Here is a 14,403-nt window from a genome sequence, read left to right on the forward strand (position 1 = left end):
TATATCTTTATGTACATATTCTTTATCCCTTTACACTTGTGTGTGTGTGTAAGGTAGTAGTTGTGGAATTGTTAGGTTAGATTACTGTTGGTTATTACTGCATTGTCGGAACTAGAAGCACAAGCATTTCGCTACACTCGCATAATATCTGCTAACCATGTGTATGTGACTAATAAAATTTGATTTGAACTAGTGGAAAGCCTTCCCAGAAGAGTGGAGACTATTTATAGCAGCATAGGGGGGGGAACAACTCCATATTAACGCCCATGATTTTGGAATGAGATGTTCGACGAGCAGGGTTAGGGGTTACATTTGGACATGTAGTGTACTTTCTCACAAAAACAAAAAAAAGAGGAGAGACGAGAAAGAAAAACAAAACGCATAAAGAGAAAGAGGGTTTCCATTTGAGATAGGACGATCTGCAGACACTACAGTGGTAACATCCCCTCACAGGCCGGGTCCCGTTCTCTCCCAAACAGCACCCTACTCCCTATATCGTGCACTACTTTTAACCAGAGCTCTATGGGATTCCCCATGGGCCCTATTCCTTATGGGCCCTGGTCAAAAGTAGTGCACTATGTAGAGACTAGAGTACCATTTGGGATGCAAAATGCAAAATGAAAATGGAAATCTATTGCTCTGATCTGTGTTGTGGTCGCATTAGTTCTCCAGCAGCAGTTGAGATTAGGACTAGCTGATAACATTGTGATAGAGAAATCACTACAGTGGGCTCTTATGTAAATGGTCATATTTAAAATGAGACACACTGGGAGGGGGAGAGAATAGTAAATGTTATCTCTGTATGAAAAACACAATGTGCTCCGAAAGCAAAAACAGTCAAGAACAGGCACCGCTCTGCTGGTGTCCAAGTGGAACCCTGTTCCCTATTGACTACACAATAGGCCCCGGTCAAAAGCAGTGCACTATATAGGAATAGGTTGCCAATCTCTCTCTTTTTGGGGGGTCTACCTGCTTTAAAAACATTGCATTTGTTTTTTTGCCATTGTCCAGTGTTATCAGATCAGTCCAGACCAAGGAAAGGAGATGAAAGGAAAGGAGATGAAAGGAAAGGAAGCGACAAGACATTTGAGAAGCCACCCAAGGCACATCATCCCAATATACTTTCCTCTGTTAGTGGTCATGAAGGAAAATGAGCGGGCCCCAGAGAAGGGGGCCCCAGAGCAGGGGACAGGGTCCCAGAGAAGGGGAGAGGGCCCCAGAGTAGGGGAGAGCGTAGGCCAGCTCCCCTCCAAACCCCGTCACCCCTAGACTTACATCAAAGTTGTTGAGAGCGTAGGCCAGCTCTCCTCCCCCGGGAGGGTGGTTGAAGGCAGCATCGTCGGAGGCGGTAGCCTGGGCAGCATTAGAGATGCCTGAGACGGCATGCTGAAGCTGCTTGTAGATCAGGTCACGGTTCGCCTGGAGAACGGAATTAAATTCAACATGTTATTTAGGGGAAACTAAAGATAATAAAATACATTAACAAGATGTGTCTCTGAAGAGCTTTGAGATGCAGTATGTAATGAAATGTGTTATTGAACTTCAATCTATTCTAATTTCATCCCAGAGGATAGCTCTTGAAAGCATTAATTAAAACAGTTTCAAGGACCACTTAGTGGGCATCGAAATGATTGAAGACACTGTTCTATTACAGACCTTGTATGCGGCCACGTCCGGGTGTTGAAGGCAGGCGCGGGAGGCGGTGTAGAGCATGGGGATGTTCCTCTGGAGAACACCGCGGGCAGCTGCCATCTGATCCTTATGGTGCACATCCTTCAACTCCTACGGAGAGGGGAGAGACAACAGCATCATAATTATTACACTATTTGGAGACATTACATGGTCTGAGTGACCTAGATTCTCCTTTCTGCCTGTCTGTCTGTCACTCCCCTGCGGTGATACAGCACAGTCATAATCAGGCCATTCCAACAGGCCTCGCTGTACAGCTTTAATGCATGGCTCCGTGCTACTGGCCACGTGCTACTGGCCCCGTGCTACTGGCCCCGTGCTGCTGGCCCCCAGCGTTATTTTATGGGATAGACAGCACAGACTGCTGCCTCCCAAATGACATTATTCCCTATATAGGGCACTATAGGCCCTACGGTCACTAGTCAAAAATGCATTATATAGGGAATAAAAGGCAGCCGTGAACTAAGCAAAATAAACTGAAGGCTTGGAAAGGACACCCAAAGTATTAATATTATAGTATAGTATTTACATAAATTAAATCAACATTAGGCCTGCCTCACACGAACATACTGTCGTACCGTCACACTGGAGGAATTGTATGCGTCTTAAGTTTATATGAATTAGCCTAGTTAATATAGAAACACATTTATTCACAACAACCTGGTTGGTTTGGTGTTAAATCTGAACCTAAAGAGATTGGGAGAGAAATAGGAAAATAAACATTTAGGCCAAAAATAAGAACATTTTAATGAAATAATAATGATGAGCATTGAGAGAACGTCCTATAATCTGGGTGTATATCCTATCTGAACAACCGGGTGATGCTGCTCATCCCATTACTCAGCAATGTCACCTGGGAAATTCATCAGGAAATACACGTCACTGTTACTACAGCTTTACGTGCCGGAGGCCCATCCCACAAGAACACACTCTGCTACAGATACACTGCAATGTAAACTTGCGAATATGTCACGTCTTGGTCGCTACCTCTGGAGGAAGCACACAACACTCAACCCTGTCGTCAACACAACACTCGACAGTTGCACCCCTCTTAGCAGGGTCATGTAAACAGAACAGTCTGAGCCAACACTCTCTAAGCAGGGTAATGTAAACAGAACAGTCTGAGCCAACACTCTCTAAGCAGGGTAATGTAAACAGAAACAGTCTGAGCCAACACTCTCTAAGCAGGGTAATGTAAACAGAACAGTCTGAGCCAACACTCTCCTAAGCAGGGTAATGTAAACAGAACAGTCTGAGCCAACACTCTCTAAGCAGGGTAATGTAAACAGAACAGTCTGGAGCCAACACTCTCTAAAGCAGGGTAAGTAAACAGAACAGTCTCTGAGCCAACCACTCTCTAAGCAGGGTAATGTAAACAGAACAGTCTGAGCCAAACACTCTCTAAGCAGGGTAATGTAAACAGAACAGTCTGAAGCCAACGCTCTCCTAAGCAGGGTAATGTAAACAGAACAGTCTGAGCCAACACTCTCTTAGCAGGGTAATGTAAACAGAACAGTCCTGAGCCAACACTCTCTAGCAGGGTAATGTAAAACAGACAGTCTGAGCCAACACTCCTCTAAGCAGGGTAATGTAAACAGAACAGTCTAGCCAACACTCTCTTAGCAGGGTAATGTAAACAGAACAGTCTGAGCCAACACTCTCTAAGCAGGGTAATGTAAACAGAACGTCTGAGCCAACCTCTCTAAGCAGGTAATGTAAACAGAACAGTCTGAGCCAACACTCTCAAGCAGGGTAATGTAAACAGAACAGTCCTGAAGCCAACACTCTCTAAGCAGGGTAATGTAAACAGAACAGTCTGAGCCAACACTCTCTAAGCAGGGTAATGTAAACAGAGTCTGAGCCAACATCCTTAAGCAGGGTATGTAAACAGAAAGTCTGAGCCAACACTCTCTTAGCAGGGTAATGTAAACAGAACAGTCTGAGCCAACACTCTCTTAGCAGGGTCATGTAAACAGAATGGCGTCTGAGCAAACACTCTCTTAGCAGGGTAATGTAAAACAGAACAGTCTGAGCCAACACTCTCTAAGCAGGGTAATGTAAAACAGAACCAGTCTCTGAGCCAACACTCTCTAAGCAGGGTAATGTAAACAGAACAGTCTGAGCCAACACTCTCTAAGCAGGGTAATGTAAACAGAAACAGTCTGAGCCAACGTCTCTAAGCAGGGTAATGTAAACAGAACAGTCTGAGCCAACACTCTCTTAGCAGGGTAAATGTAAACAGAACAGTCTCTGAGCGCAACACTCTCTTAGCAGGGTAATGTAAACAGAACAGTCTGAGCCAAACACTCTCTAAGCAGGGTAATGTAAAACAGAACAGTCTGAGCCAACACTCTCTAAGCAGGGTAATGTAAACAGAACAGTCTGAGCCAACACTCTCTAAGCAGGGTAATGTTAAACAGAACAGTCTGAGCCAAACACTCTCTAAAGCAGGGTAATGTAAACAGAACAGTCTGAGCCAACACTCTCTAAGCGGGTAATGTAAACAGAACAGTTCTGAGCCAACACTCTCTAAGCAGGGTAATGTAAACAGAACAGTCTGAGCCAAACACTCTCTTAGCAGGGTAATGTAAACAGAACAGTCTGAGCCAACACTCTCTTAGCAGGGTAATGTAAACAGAACAGTCTGAGCCAACACTCTCTTAGCAGGGTAATGTAACAGAAGCTTCTGAGCAACACTCTCTAAGCAGGGTAATGTAAAACAGAACAGTCTGAGCCAACACTCTCTAGCAGGGTAATGTAAACAGATCAGTCTGAGCCAACCACTCTCTTAGCAGGGTAATGTAAACAGAACAGTCTCTGAGCCAACACTCTCTTAGCAGGGTAATGTAACAGAACAGTCTGAGCCAACCACTTCTACAGCAGGGTAATGTAAACAGAACAGTCTGAGCCAACACTCTCTTAGCAGGGTAATGTAAACAGAACAGTCTGAGCCCACACTCTCTTAGCAGGGTAATGTAAACAGAACAGTCTGAGCCAACCTCTTCAAGCAGGTAATGTAAACAGAACAGTCTGAGCCAACACTCTCTAAGCAGGTAATGTAAACAGAACAGTCTGAGCCAACACTCTCTTAGCAGGGTAATGTAAACAGAACAGTCCTGAGCCAACACCTCTCTTAGCAGGGTAATGTAAACAGAACAGTCTGAGCCAACACTCTCTAGCAGGGTAATGTAAACAGACAGTCTGAGCCAACACTCTCTAAGCAGGGTAATGTAAAACAGAACAGTCTGAGGCCAACACTCTCTAAGCAGGGTAATGTAAACAGAACAGTCTGAGCCAACACTCTCTTAGCAGGGTAATGTAAACAGAACAGTCTGAGCCACACTCTCTAAGCAGGGTATGTAAACAGAAAGTCTGAGCCATACACTCTCTAGCAGGGTATGTAACAGAACAGTCTCTGAGCCAACACTCTCTAGCAGGGTAATGTAAAACAGAACAGTCTGAGCACACTCTCTTAGCAGGGTAATGTAAACAGAACAGTCTGAGCCAACACTCTCTAAGCAGGGTAATGTAAACAGAACAGTCTGAGCCAAACACTCTCTAAGCAGGTAATGTAAACAGAACAGTCTGAGCCAACACTCTCTATAGCAATGGGTAATGTAAACAGAACAGTCTGAGCCAACACTTCTAGCAGGGTAATGTAAACAGAACAGTCTTGAGCCAACACATCTCTTAGCAGGGAATGTAAACAAGAACAGTCTGAGCAACACTCTCGTAAGGCAGGGTCATGTAAACAGAACAGTCTCGAGCCAACACTCTCTTAGCAGGGTAATGTAAACAGAACAGTCTGAGCCAACACTCTCTTAGCAGGGTAATGTAAACAGAACAGTCTGAGCCAACACTCTCTAAGCAGGGTAATGTAAACAGAAACAGTCTGAGCCAACACCTCTTAGCAGGGTAATGTAAACAGAACAGTCTGAGCCAACACATCTCTAAGCAAGGGTAATGTAAACAGAACAGTCTGAGCCAACACTCTCTAGCAGGTAATGTAAACAGAACGTCTGAGCCAACACTCTCTAAGCAGCGGTAATGTAAACAGCACAGTCTGAGCCAACACCTCTAGCAGGTAATGTAAACGAAGTTGGACCAACACTCTCAGCAGCAGGGTAAGTTAAACAGAACAGTCTGAGCCAACACTCTTAAGCGTTTTGGTAGAACAGAACTCTATACCGCAGAGTGGTAATAGTAAAACAGAACAGTCTTGAGGCCAACACTCTCTAAAGCATGGGGGTAATGTAAACGAACAGTCTGGAGCCAACACTCTCTTAGCAGGGTAATGTAAACAGAACAGTCTGAGCCAACACTCTCTAAGCAGGGTAATGTAAACAGAACAGTCTGAGCCAACACTCTAAGCAGGGTAATGTAAACAGAATAGTATTGCAATGTTTTTGAAACAGCTGAAATGTACAGACATTTTCATTAAATTTGAGTTTTATTTCATTTTTACCTGAAATTGTAGTAACAGCCTGTTACATTCTGAAATACTCTGATTTTAAATCTTTTTTTGTTTGTTGCTTGACTGCACAGGGAAGCAGCAACATTTTGAATTGTAATTTGCATTTACCTCAATGACTTCCATATTGACAAAACTAAGCCTGGTTTATTCTAAGGTAGCTTTAACACGGTAGCTATGGTTCAGCAAAACAATTCAGCTAGCCAGCACGTTTATGTAAGGACGCAGAAATGATTTTATTACGCTAGCTAACGTTACCTAGCTGTGTAGCGTAGATTATAATAGTGACACGAATAATGTTACTGTACTTACTATTCGTATGGACGAGGGGTAAACATTAAGTATTGATTACGCTAAAGTTGCTTGATCCTGAAGCATGTTAGCTAGCAGGAGTTTGTGTTATTGTCAGCTAATTTAAATGTGTACGGACGAGAAAATAAACCCCTTGACTACACATACTTGTGGATTGTAGTTTTATTTAAAGAGTGTAATATGGTTTGGTTCCATTATTCAATATTGTAATATGTTCTTAGAAGAAAAAGTTTAAAATCGGCTTGTTAAATTGCGTGTGCTTACAGGCTAGTAGCTACTGTGATATTTACAGGAAACGTGAGCTACGAAAACCAAGACTGTCTCGTTGCCAGCCACAACAAAACGCAAGGCAGTAATGTGAACTGAAAACAAGAAATCTCTTCAGTCCCTCTGCTCCTCAGACTCCGTCAATCGTAGTGGAAATAGGACCTCGTTAGCTAAGCCACCTAATAACACCCTTCTCCCATGTCGCTCTCCCTCGCTACATCACACCATCTCCTTCCTCTCACCATCCCTCTCAATCCCCTGCCATCGTTAACCCCCACCTCCCTCTGCCCTGTCCTCACCTACCCTTCATATTCCTTCACCTAACTGTCATCTTCTCTCCCTCTCTAACCCAGAAACATCCCCGCAGTACAGACCTGACTGCTGTCTCTTGGCAGGCCATCTCACTCCCTTCAGACGTCCCAGTACATACCTGCTGTCTCTTGGCAGCCATCATGTTGAGTTTGTCCACCTCTGGTTTCAGGGCCTTGTACTGTATGCCCAGGTCCTGCTCTGTTCCAGCATTACGCACCTTCACCAGGTTCTCCTCCACCTAGAGGGGTTGCAGAGGAACGCACGGTTTAGACAGGCAGGGTTCTCTGCGTTACTTTGTGGACTGGCTACACCACTAGTACAAGTGTATATTTCATTATTGATTTACTTTGTTATCGTTTAAGGCCAGGCACCACAACCTTGAGTATTCTTTGCTCACTAAAATAATCCATCTCTGACACGTGAAATGTTGAATATATTCATACATAAAAATCGGCAATAGGAGAATATGTGAGGGAGTGAATGAGAGAGCAGAGAATCCACATTCGTTCCTCTATTTGATCATGTCAGCAGCCGGATTTGAAAAGCACAATGGAAATATCGCCTGGGGAACAGCAGGACCTACATTCAGGTTCAACGCTCAATCAGCATCCTCATATTCAGATCCCATCATGCATTTCATAAGGGGGTTTTGGCCCCAAATGGCACCCTATCCCCTACATAGTGCACTACGTCGACCAGGGCCCATGGGTTTGAGCTCTCTAAGGCCCGTAGGGCTCTGGTCAAAAGTAGTGCACTACGTAGGGGATAGGGTGCCATTTGGGACTCTGAAATCTGTAGTACGAAGGCTGTTCATCCCCGTGAGCTGCCAACACAGTCAACATGTCTCCCTCCACTCAACAGTCCATTAAAGACCCGTGCCTAGGCTACAGTTCATGCTAAATTATTCAATAGCTACTATCTGCTACAACAGATAAAACTGTTTGCCCTCCATCTTTCCCATAACACACACTAGAGATCTCATCCGGTAGTAGTATGCCTAGTGTTCAGGTTGAGCTGTGTTAATAATGCAAAGAAGAAAAAAAGGAACTCCCGTGAACATTTATGAAGGGAACAGAAGAAGAAGAAATCTTCCTGAAACACCTTTTGCAATAGAAAGATACAGATCAACTTCCTCTTCCTGTCGTCAGTCAAATGTTATCCGTCACAAACGGCACCCTACTCCCTATATTAGTGCACTAGCCTGCATTCGAAATCGCACCCTATGAGTCTTTAATACTCACCCTATGAGTCTTTACTACAGCAGTATTTGACAGGAACAATGCTCATCTCTGAATGTGTCAGATCACGTATCCAAAACAAAGCTTGTTTGTTTTTGTCTGTAGTTCCTGGGTAGTAGGCCTCTCTGCCTAGAGAGCACAGCGTTGGCAGGAGTCGAGGCCACACGTTAGCTAGCTTACAGACTACACTTTACTTTTCACACAAAGCGAGAGAGAGGCGCTGTGTCCTAATACTGTATCTCTAGGCAGGGTCCCTCTCCTATCGGTTCTAGTAGTGCACTATGTAGGGAATAGGGTGCCATTTGAGGCTTGGCTGTACCCAAACCCAGGGTGACAACTGAAATTCCATCAATAAACACATGTCTTAAAGGCTCAGACCATATTCAGCCATCCATTGTGAGAACCGATAAAATATACAAAAATAGGCTAGCTGTAGCCTATTCTATTGAGGCCCGAGGCTAGGCTAGCTGTAGCCTATTCTATTGAGGCCCGAGTCTAGGCTAGCTGTAGCCTATTCTATTGAGGCCCGAGGCTAGGCTAGCTGTAGCCTATTCTATTGAGGCCCGAGGCTAGGCTAGCTGTAGCCTATTTCTATTGAGGCCCGAGGAATAAACCAGCTGTAGCTTATATTGAGGCCAGGCTCGGCAGTAATGCTCTAGCTTGAACTGAAGATGCCCATACATGTTACTTTTGCACAGGGCTAACAGGTGTATGGCTGTACAGTTCCCTCTCCCCCACGGGAAAACATTGAAACATCTCAGGATTCAGGAACCACTATCAATTTGATACGATCCTATAATCCACCCAGAGTCTGGCTGTACAGCATCCCAAATGGTGCACTGTGGGCCCTGGTCTAAAGTAGTGCACTTCATAGGGAATAGGGTGCCAGCCCTGGTCTAAAGTAGTGCACTTCAAAAGGAGCCATTTGGGACACCGTCTATCTGGAACACCGAAAGAGCCATCATCTCTGTCTCTCTGCAGTTGGCTGGCAACACCCACATGATGCTACAGGGAACCACCGGGTGACCAGTGTCCAGAGCATGCCAGAGCTTCATCTCTCTAACATGATGCCACAGGGTGACCAGTTCCAGAGCATGCCAGGGCTTCATCTCTCTAACATGATGCCACAGGGTGACCAGTGTCCAGAGCATGCCAGAGCTTCATCTCTCTAACATGATGCCACAGGGTGACCAGTGTCCAGAGCATGCCAGACTTCATCTCTCTAACATGCCACAGGGTGACCAGTGTCCAGAGCTTCATCTCTCTAACATGCCACAGGGTGACCAGTGTCCAGAGCTTCATCTCTCTAACATGATGCCACAGGGTGACCAGTGTCCAGAGCATGCCACGGCTTCATTCTTCTAACATGATGCTACAGGGTGACCAGTGTCCAGAGCTTCATCTCTCTAACATGATGCCACAGGGTGACCAGTGTCCAGAGCTTCATCTCTCTAACATGATGCCACAGGGTGACCAGTGTCCAGAGCATGCCACGGCTTCATCTCTCTAAAAATGATGCCACAGGGTGACCAGTGTCCAGAGCTTCATCTCTCTACATGATGCCACAGGGTGACCAGTGTCCAGAGCTTCATCTCTCTAACATGATGCTACTACAGGGTGACCAGTGTCCAGAGCTTCATCTCTCTAACATGCCACAGGGTGACCAGTGTCCAGAGCTTCATCTCTCTAACATGATGCCACAGGGTGACCAGTGTCCAGAGCTTCATCTCTCTAACATGATGCCACAGGGTGACCAGTGTCCAGAGCATGCCAGAGCTTCATCTCTCTAACATGATGCCACAGGGTGACCAGTGTCCAGAGCTTCATCTCTCTAACATGCACAGGGTGACCAGTGTCCAGAGCTTCATCTCTCTAACATGATGCTACAGGGTGACCAGTGTCCAGAGCTTCATCTCTCTAACATGATGCCACAGGGTGACCAGTGTCCAGAGCTTCATCTCTCTAACATGATGCTACAGGGTGACCAGTGTCCAGAGCTTCATCTCTCTAACATGATGCTACAGGGTGACCAGTGTCCAGAGCTTCATCTCTCTAACATGATGCCACAGGGTGACCAGTGTCCAGAGCTTCATCTCTCTAACATGATGCCACAGGGTGACCAGTGTCAAGCATGCCACGTGCTTCATCTCCAACATATGCTACAGAGTGTACACGTGCAGTGTCCAAGCTTCATCTCTCTAACATGATGCCACAGGGTGAACCAGTGTCCAGAGCATGCCACGGCTTCATCTCTCTAACATGATGCCACAGGGTGACCAGTGTCCAGAGCATGCCAGGGCTTCATCTCTCTAACATTGATGCCACAGGGTGACCAGTGTCCAGAGCATGCCAGAGCTTCATCTCTCTAACATGATGCCACAGGGTGACCAGTGTCCAGAGCTTCATCCTCTAACATGATGCCACAGGGTGACCATGTCCAGAGCTTCATCTCTCTAACATGATGCTACAGGGTGACCCAGTGTCCAGAGCTTCATCTCTCTAACATGCCACAGGGTGACCAGTGTCCAGAGCTTCATCTCTCTAACATATGCCACCAGGGTGACCAGTGTCCAGAGCTTCATCTCTCTAACATGATGCCACAGGGTGACCAGTGTCCAGAGCATGCCACGGCTTCATCTCTCTAACATGATGCCACAGGGTGACCAGTGTCCAGAGCTTCATCTCTCTAACATGCCACAGGGTGACCAGTGTCCAGAGCTTCATCTCTCTAACATGCCACAGGGTGACCATGTGTCCAGAGCTTCATCTCTCTAACATGATGCCACAGGGTGACCAGTGTCCAGAGCATGCCACGGCTTCATCTCTCTAACATGATGCCACAGGGTGACCAGTGTCCAAGCATGCCACGGCTTCATCTCTCTAACATGATGCTACAGGGTGACCAGTGTCCAGAGCTTCATCTCTCTAACATGATGCTACAGGGTGACCAGTGTCCAGAGCATGCCACGGCTTCATCTCTCTAACATGATGCTACAGGGTGACCAGTGTCCAGAGCTTCATCTCTCTAACATGCCACAGGGTGACCAGTGTCCAGAGCATGCCAAGAGCTTCATCTCTCTACATGATGCCACAGGGTGAACCAGTGTCCAGAGCATGCCACGCTTCATCTCTCTAACATGATGCCACAGGGTGACCAGTGTCCAGAGCATGCCAGGGCTCCATCTCTCTACATTGATTGCCACAGGGTGACCAGTGTCCAGAGCATGCCAGGGCTCCATCTCTCTAACATGATGCCACAGGGTGACCAGTGTCCAGAGCATGCCAGGGCTTCATCTCAGACTTCGCTGCAGCCCCGAGAGAAGATACTCAGTTACAGCAAGAGCACTGCCTCAGTCTGCATGAGTCTTAAACAGCACCCTATTCCCTATATAGTGCACTTTATTTAACCAGAACACATGTGGAATAGGGACTATAGAGAATAGGGTGTCATTTGGGATACGGCTCCCTAGTCAAAAGTAGTGCACTACATAGGGAACACTTTGCCATTTAGAACACGGCCCAGGTATGTGGAAGGCACTAGCCCAGTGAAGTGGTGGGCTAAAAACAGATTCCTGATAAGACAGGGTAAAGTGGAAGAATTGAATGTTAAGAGCCAGTATGGGAAGGGTTTTTAAAATAACACACTAGAACACAGGGTGGGGCCTCGCCCACAAGGCAACACCACACATAGCTGTGGAGGCTCTCTAACCTCAAGAGCAGAAACTAGTGCTTTTCAAATCTTTTTCTACTCAGTTTCATAGTAAATCATAGCGTTTCTGTAGAAGCCTGGACCCAGTGTTCATAAAAAGTCTTCGAGTGCTGATCTAGCTGTCCATATAACCTTATGATTTTAAAAAGGCAACACTGATCCTAGATCTGCACCCGGAAGTCCACGACAATTAACGCATACAGGCCCTAGTCCATTTCCTGATCAACCTGATGTCCTGTCTGAGGCTTGAAGAATGACAGATGTCGGCCATTTTAGATCCCGGCTGTAAAAGTGACTCAGACACACTGAGGTCATTGTATCAAACAATGTGGTGGTGTTGGTGTGTTCACATCAGAACAGGTTACTCACTGACACAGAGAGATTGTGTTCTGAAGCTGAAACTGTGTCTACGTCCTGTAAGAATATGTCCCAGATAAAAACACAAACTCAGAGACTCGAGGACAAGAGGTCAAAAGGACAAGAGGTCAATAGAGAACTAACGATCAATGGAAAGTGTTTTTTTCTGTAATAGGGAATTATTGATCAGTGGTTCAGAGACATGGGAGGAATAGGTCTTCTGAAACAGGATTCTTGTTATTTGACCATTGGCCCAGTTTTATTGCGAGGAATTCTAATTGGTCAACCACAGGCTAGGGCTGGGTTATTAAACTACATGCTTTCCCTTTGTTCTGTGGAGAGGGAGAGAATCCCTGAGGACAGGGGAGAATGACCATCTACCTCTCAGCATAACATATATGAATAATCCTACTCCCTCTGATTTGCTTTGGGGTTTGTGTTATTTAAGAGTAACATCAACTGCTAACAGTCCCAAACAGCACCCTATTCCCTATGGGTCCTGGTTAGAAGTAGTGCACTACACCCTATTCCCTATGGGTCCTGGTTAGAAGTAGTGCCACTACAACCCTTATTTTCCCTTATGCCGGTTCCTGGGTTAGAAGTAGTTGCCCACTACACCCTATTCCCTATGGGTCCTGGTTAGAAGTAGTGCACTACACCCTATTCCCTATGGGTCCTGGTTAGAAGTAGTGCACTACATAGAGAATAGAGTGCCATTTGGAACTAAGTCTACAGGAGATGATAAACAGTAAGGTCATCTATTGACTGGAGGTGTGTGACCTTGTTTAAAGGTCAGGATTTTGTTTCATTTCCACAACAATAAAACTGAAGTACAGGTCGAGAGACAGACAAACACAGAAGACCTTGTTTGAAATGTAGGCCTTTAGTCAAGACACCACAACGTTAGTTTGAGTCAGGAAAACTATTTACCTACAAAAACTGCTTAACAACTAGACCTGTGTGGCTTTCTTTTCAAAAGGTGAATCAGACCTTATTTTAAGATCTGATTTATATTTTATACGAAGAAATAAAATACATTTCACATTTAAGTTATTCATAAACAAGCAAAATATTTTTCCCTATATGGAAGTTGTCATATCCACAAGAGCCCACATCGACAAGCTACCCATCATCCATCTGTGTGTGTCTACATCGACAAGCTACCCATCATCCATCTGTGTGTGTCTACATTGACAAGCTACCCATCATCCATCTGTGTGTGTCTACATTGACAAGCTACTTGTGTCTACATTGACTAGCTACCCATCATCTATCTGTGTGTGTCTACATCGACAAGCTACCCATCATCCATCTGTGTGTGTCTACATTGACAAGCTACCCATCAACTATCTGTGTGTGTCTACATTGACAAGCTACCCATCAACTATCTGTGTGTGTCTACATTGACAAGCTACTTGTGTCTACATTGACTAGCTACCCATCATCTATCTGTGTGTCTACATTGGGAGGTATATGACTAGCTACCTCACGATGTGACTCAAAGCCAGAGAGATGAAGCATGAGACGCAAGTTAATAATGGTTTAGTTATTCATGACGTGTGTGCGGGCACACGTCTCTCTCATTGTGTCTGTGTGAGAGTGCGTCTCTCTCCGTGTGTGTGTGTGTGTGTGTGTGTGTCTCACCAGTTTGAGCTGCAGCAGCAGCTTGTAGACATCAGACATGTCAGCCAGCACCAGCAGGTGAGTGACAGCAGAGAGGAGGGCCCTGGCAGCACGGACCATGTTACCCCTCTTTACCGAGGAACAGGGGTCCTCCGCAAACTCTGCTGACGCCTGCTTCATGGATTCACCTGAGGGACAAAGACAGGGAAGGACAGTTTGACAGTTAAGACATGTTAAAGGGTTGGTCCTAAATATCACCCTATTCCCTATACAAGTTACCATTGTCCGAGCCAGAACAGCTCATAAGGATACAGCCATGTTACAGTGAAGGAGGGGAACCCGCCAGAGAGAGCGCGAGGGGAACCCGCCAGAGAGAGCGCGAGGGGAACCCGCCAGAGAGAGCGCGAGGGGAACCCGCCAGAGAG

The 14,403-nt window shown here is 45.7% G+C and overlaps 1 protein-coding gene across 1 annotated transcript in view; it reads right to left on the reverse strand.

Annotated features, from left to right (window-relative positions):
- Positions 1-14,403, reverse strand: part of LOC111956087 (catenin alpha-1) — a 68,812-nt gene that overhangs the window by 26,189 nt on the left and 28,220 nt on the right. The window contains exons 4-7 of the mRNA XM_023976520.3: positions 14,000-14,166; positions 7,170-7,289; positions 1,657-1,782; positions 1,276-1,419 (exon numbers count right to left, since the gene is read on the reverse strand). Of these exons, the coding sequence (XP_023832288.1) occupies positions 1,276-1,419; positions 1,657-1,782; positions 7,170-7,289; positions 14,000-14,166 (557 nt within the window). The remainder of the gene's footprint in view (positions 1-1,275; positions 1,420-1,656; positions 1,783-7,169; positions 7,290-13,999; positions 14,167-14,403) is intronic.

Source organism: Salvelinus sp. IW2-2015, linkage group LG31 (assembly GCF_002910315.2).
Source record: "Salvelinus sp. IW2-2015 linkage group LG31, ASM291031v2, whole genome shotgun sequence".
In the NCBI taxonomy this organism is placed as follows: Eukaryota; Metazoa; Chordata; class Actinopteri; order Salmoniformes; family Salmonidae; genus Salvelinus; species Salvelinus sp. IW2-2015.